This window comes from Microtus oregoni, unplaced genomic scaffold (genome assembly GCF_018167655.1).
Source record: "Microtus oregoni isolate MIOR12 unplaced genomic scaffold, Mior012 000052F_009, whole genome shotgun sequence".
NCBI classification, from domain to species: domain Eukaryota; kingdom Metazoa; phylum Chordata; class Mammalia; order Rodentia; family Cricetidae; genus Microtus; species Microtus oregoni.
In genome coordinates, this window is record NW_024543821.1 from 73,696 (window position 1) to 79,695 (window position 6,000).

Consider the following 6,000-nt stretch of genomic DNA (forward strand, 5'->3'; position numbering starts at 1 on the left):
GAAGAGGAGGGGAAGATGGGGTGGAGGAGAAGCGGACGAGAGCGGGAGGAGGGAGAGGAAGCCCAGGCAGGGCGGGCCGAGGGATGGAAGGAGGGTCCAGAGGAGGAGCCCGGGCAGCAGGAAAGCCCGCGCTGGGCTAGGAGCACGTTGGGGCGGAGTCCCAGGCGAAGGGGCCACAGCCTTACCAAGGGCCTTGAGCCCTCCTTCCTTGGCCTCCTCCCCTCCCTCCTTTCCATCTCAGCAGCGCCCTCACCCTGCCTCCGGCTGCCTCATACAAAAGCAAAATGTCCGCCATCTTCCGCGGCCGTCGCTCTAGGAGCTCGGCCCTCCTGTGCCTTCTCTGCACGGGCTGCCCATTCTCGAGCCCCTCTCTGCGACCCCCTGGCCGCCTCTGACCGCCCCTGTGCCCCCTGGCCTTTGGCGCCCGGCACCCAAGCCTGTCCCGCAGGGCGACGCAGAATCGCCACGGGCGGAGGCAAAAGGGGATCAGCAGCTCAGGCTGGCGGACGCGCACGCTCTTCCCGCCCGCCGCTCCCCCGCTGGCCTGTTTACCTTGATGCAGTACGGAGGCTCATCATAGGTGACCAGCATGTACCTATCTCCGCGGCTGGCTGGGTCCCGGGCTCGCAGCTGCGGGGCGAGGGATGACGGAGGGATCGCGTAGGAAACGAGGGGAAGCGATACAAACGTTACAGAAGCACCTCAGTCCAACCCCCCCATCCCGCAGGAGCGACCCCCATCTCTCCTCTCCCCTCCTTTTACCTTCAAGAATAACTCCACAGCGCCTTTGGCAATGTCCAAGTAGGAGGTGCCCAGGTCAGTGCGCTGGTTCATGGAGGCGGACGTATCTATGAGGAACAGCAGGATGGGCATCTTCCACTACACCTTTGGTTCTGGTCCCCACTCTCCCGGTCCCTTTGCCCTCGCTGCCACGTATGGCTACCCAAATCCTGAACTCTCGCAGAGCCAGGGAGCAAGAGGAAGGGGGGGATGGAATGGGATAGATGGGACCGCTCCTGGCCTCCTCTTTCTGCAGCCCCAACTCCTCTCCCTCCAAGGGAACTTGAAAGTGTGAGTGTGTGTAGGTCTCGGGGCCGTCCCTCTTCCCCTCTTCTGCCACCACCACTGCCTGCCGCTGCCGCTGCCAGGACTACTGCCAAAGCATCCGTCCACGCTCACTAGAGCGCTCGCCCCAGACTGAGAGCCCTCTCTGTGCACTGACACAACTTCTGTCTGCTCACCTACCATCAGTACCATGTGACCAGGACCCACGCCATTGGCTGCCAATTATGTTTAATTTGCATATTCATTAGATGACAGGGTAAGGGGAGGGACTTGGGTCAAGCCTCTGAGCTGAAGTTTGAACCCTTGCTGGAGGTAAGGGGCGGGGAGTAAATGACCCTCTTTAAGCACAGATTCTCCTTTAAAGGATTGGGAAGCCGTTAAGGGTAATTTGTTTGGTCGTTTGGATGGATTTTCTTTTGTGCTTCAAAGATGGTGATTCGAAAGGAAGAGAGAATTGAGCAACAATTGTACAGAAACAGATGTTTAGGCAGGCTGCACAGAAACGTTGTGCTAACTACAATCAATCAATCCTGCCAGTGGCTAAGACCAAAACATTTCAGTAGCAGCAAACTTCGTTCCTGGCCAGACTTGCTCGAATTCCTTTAGCTTAGTCCTATTCCTGATCAGTGTTTATGTGTCGCTTTCTCAGCTGTATTCGGCATGTAGCTACTTAAAAAGGATACTACCGCTGGAACGGTTCCACTAAGCTGTCTTTTTGTAAAGACGGGCTTTCTCAGGCTTTGAAACATTGGCCAGCCTGTGATACTTCAACCACTTCTGTGACATTATTTTTACTATGACTATTTTTGGGTAGGGCTGAATCACAGTAGAACATGTGAGGCCCGGGTTTGATTCCCCAGCACCGATGATGATAATAATGGTGATGATGATGCAAAGGATGTCTAGCGATGTGCTGTAAACGTTGGAATCTTGGGATTCAATGAGTGCACAATTTTTTTTTTTTTTGGTTTTTCGAGACAGGGTTTCGCTGTAGTTTTAGAGCCTGTCCTGGAATTAGCTCCTATAGACCAGGCTGGCCTTGAACTCACAGAGACCCTCCTGCCTCTGCCTCCCTAGTGCTGGGATTAAAGGCATGGGCCACCACCACCCGGCTGAGTGTACAATTTTAATGAGAAGGCCACACACATATCTGCAAATGTTTCCTATATTGCTTGTAACCATCCTATGTATATGTTCTCTCTCTCTCTCTCTCTCTCTCTCTATATATATATATATATATATATACATACATATATTTATATCATGTTTTCTGAGAAAGAGGATTTCAGAACTGATTTCGTGATAGTTTATAATCCACTTGCAAAAAAAAGTAATGCAAGTAAAAACACTGTGTAAACAATTGTCCTTGGTCTAGAAGTTCGGGTTTCATGGACAAAGAACAAGGTGTAAAGGAGGGATTCTGGGTTAGACAGAATGGGGTCGACAAAAGTGAACCAGAGGCCATACTATGCATGACATATTTCAGGCCAATGTGTTGAAATACAGAGAATTATTGGGGAAATAAGAGTGGAAAGATACGAATAGCCCCCATTTTCATTGTTTTAATTAATATTGGAAAGGGGGCTGGGGACATTGTTCATTGGATAGGAATGCTTACTGCTCTTGCAGAGGACCCAGTTTGGTTCCCAGCACACACGTGGAGTGACTCACAACTACCTAGTCAAGGTCTGGGGAATCCGACATCTTTTTCTGGCCTTCATGGGGAGCATGCACATGTGCGCGCGCACACACACACACACACACATACATACAGACATACATACACACACAGGCATGCACATGTGCGCATGTAATTGAAAATAAAAACAAATCATTAAGTATTGCTGAAGAAAGTGTCTACATGGGCTAGGGTGCACATAAAAGTTTATGGCCAGTGGATGCCTGTGTGCTAGTTTTTGTATTGCTGTGTAGTAAATTTTCACAAATTCAGCAGCTTAACACATACTTAAAGTGTTATCTCATAGTCTGATTTAGCTGGATTTCCTGCTCCGTCTCAGAGCTGTGGGCAGGGTATTGGCCAGGCCACATTTCATCTGGGAGCTCAACTGGGAAAGAATCAGCTTGGTAAAGCTCAGGAAGGCTGTTGGCAGCATTCATCTCGTTATGACTGTACGCATATAGGCTGAGGGCCACCCACAGATCTGCCTGCTGCTAATGTCCCCTGCCACACAGCCCTCTCCATCACCTGTTCACAACGCAGCTGCTTCTTCGGGGCCAGCAGAGAAAGCTCTCTCTCCAATCTGCTGACACAGAACCTTATATAATGTAACATAATCATAACAGTGACATTCATTATCATTTCTGTTGACTAGAAGCGAGGCACGGGTCCGAGGGAAAGAGTTTATACTGAACGGGTGCAGATCCTAGGGCTCATCTGAGAATTCTGCACAACTTTGGGCAAAGACGGAACACGACCTAGGAACTAGTTTTGTCTGATTTAGTATTTTCATTAAAGTCATTTATAAATAATGATAATAATTAATAATAATTAATAAGTCACTCTCATCTAGCCGAATAAATGTATTGGGTTGATTTATCATCTTTTGATTGAATAAATTACAGTCCTACTCATGAGGAGTTTACATTTTACTGTGACATTATTTATTCATTTTTATATAGGACTATTGAGGCATAATGTGTACTAGTGCACATATGGCATTTAAAGATGACTTTGAGAAAATCTCCTCAGGGCTGGAGAGATGACTCAGTGGTAAGAGCTTCTATTGCTCTTGCAGAATAGCTGGGTTCAGTTTCTAGCACTCAGTCCAGGCCTATAAGCCCCTGTAACTCCAGTTACTGGGAATCTGGCGGCTGTACGCATATGCATACACCCACATGCAGAAACACACACATACACGAAATTCAAAATAAAAATAAGTCTTAAAAGATCTCTTCTGCATTTCTCCCAGCTTTGCTTATGCCTTACTTTTCTAATCAACAAAGGATCTCTCTTTAAAATATCACACATTTAGTCTTACAAAAAGGGCTTCGGATGTGAATGCTGCGGGATCTTTCGAAAGTGACTTGCCAACATTAGCAAAGCGCAAACAGCTTCAGTCACACAATTTCCCAGCAGTTGAGGACATGCAGGTCCTGCAGGGTAGAGAGTCTTCCCTCACAGGCAAACTCCTTATAATGTGTTTGCTTCCCTTCAAACAGGGCATGTTATGTATTCTTTTTTGGCATAAGCCCAACTTTAACTGCGGTGATGCAAACCTAAAACTCTGAAAACCATGCACATCACATTCTAAAATGCAGAAGTGCAACACACAAACAGTAGCAGCTTAGTGGGTTGATGTACTTACTCAGATTTGAGAAGCCAAAACCTCAATTGGCTTTCTCAGTATGAACCCTATTGCTGTGCAGACCTCTGTGCGGCACATCAGTGCTAAGCCCCTAGAGGTCCTTTCCGCATCTTTCCTTGCTACAGGCCATCCACTCCTAGGCTGCACTTTAAGTGCCTAGGATGGACTTGTCCCTCCTGTCAGAGCATAAACATTTTGAGAACACTCAAAGCCTAAGACTGCCACCTGGTGCAAAGTACTTGCTCAATAAATGCTTGTTTTAAAATAAATTATAAAATTCCTCTTAGTTTTCATTCTTTCTTTGTCTTCTCAAGTGCTTGGGCACTATTGCCATATCCTTTCCTAGGGCCATCCAGCCCTGTATCACTGTCCTCTCCCCTCCACCCTCCACCTGAGGGGGGTGTCTTATGATCTAGAACCTTGTGCATTTGGGCCCCAGTAAGGCGTCTGCAGACCAAACCCTTCAATTGTTACCTTGGCAGCTGGCCTTCTGTCTCTTACAAAGTCGTTCTGAGGAGTCAATAGCACACTGGTTATCTTCCTCTGTCAAATATTTACTATTTTACCAATTTCAGGTTTGTTTTAATTGCCGGCCTTCCGGAAACTAAACAGATCTTTTCCATTGTGTCTCTGAGAACTGTATTGCCCGTCCAGTCTTCTCAGTCTTCTCGTGCTCTTTGAACTCGTGCACTCTTGAAAATCATTTCCTATTTCCTCACATCTCCGTTCATTGTGTGCTCTTTAGTTGCTAATAGGCTCTCATACGTCCTCGTTCTAGATCTTCCTGGCTCATGTCTGGTACCACCAGATGCGTCCTAGGAAGGAATTCCTGACTCAATACTGCTTGTTCCCTTTACGGAAAAGCTAGCTGACCTGTGGCACACTTACATTTTACAAGCTTGGGCACAGTATGTGTGCTGCCCCCTAGAAGTGTTGGCTTGGTCCAGTATAAGCCTGTTTCACCTCTCACTTTCCATGCCATTAAGCATGCCCTAGTCATCACATCTTGGGAAGATTTGAGTTCACCTCTCCAAAGTCTGCTTTTCATGGCTCAGAGAGGAATAAAGTCTCCCTACATGCTTTCTCTATATCCTCACATTCCTTAAGCCCATAGTGTCTGCTTCCTTTCTCTAGAACTCCATGGGAAACTGCTTAGCTGTCCTCAGGGGCCTGTTTCTGAACAAGTCCAGTGGTTTGTCCTACGTTGGTGACATTACTATTTTCCCGTTGCCTTTCTGAGCTCCCCTCCCCTCCCCACCTGGCTCGTGAATGTACTTTGGGGTTGAACTAGTGAGTAGACATAGTAGTAAATGCGGGGGCAGTACTATACCATTGAGATATCTCCTGATCCATCACCTTCCATTTCTTCTACCGTCATCCTGTGCTATTGACTAAGTTGTTTGTTTGGTTTTCTGCCATGGCTGACACATAAACATAATCTGTCTCCCTTATTCTGTCCTACATCTTTTCTTCCCACTGCCCCCCCCACACAACTGTGTTATTCCTGTTATCTTTATTCACGTAGTCATTATTTCTTTGTTTTACTTAAAATTTCTTGAATGGGCCTTCTATATGAAAGGCAATGGAAGAACTGTAGCTATAAGAGCTT

The 6,000-nt window shown here is 47.3% G+C and overlaps 1 protein-coding gene across 2 annotated transcripts in view; it reads right to left on the reverse strand.

Moving 5' to 3' along the window:
* Positions 1 to 982, reverse strand: part of LOC121437422 (integrator complex subunit 6-like) — a 52,974-nt gene extending 51,992 nt beyond the window's left edge. For both annotated transcript variants that reach the window (XM_041637317.1, XM_041637316.1), the window contains exons 1-2: positions 763 to 982; positions 553 to 630 (exon numbers count right to left, since the gene is read on the reverse strand). In XM_041637317.1, coding sequence (XP_041493251.1) covers positions 553 to 630; positions 763 to 873 — 189 coding nt within the window. In that variant the 5' untranslated portion in view covers positions 874 to 982. The remainder of the gene's footprint in view (positions 1 to 552; positions 631 to 762) is intronic.
* Between the last annotated feature and the right edge of the window lie 5,018 nt (positions 983 to 6,000).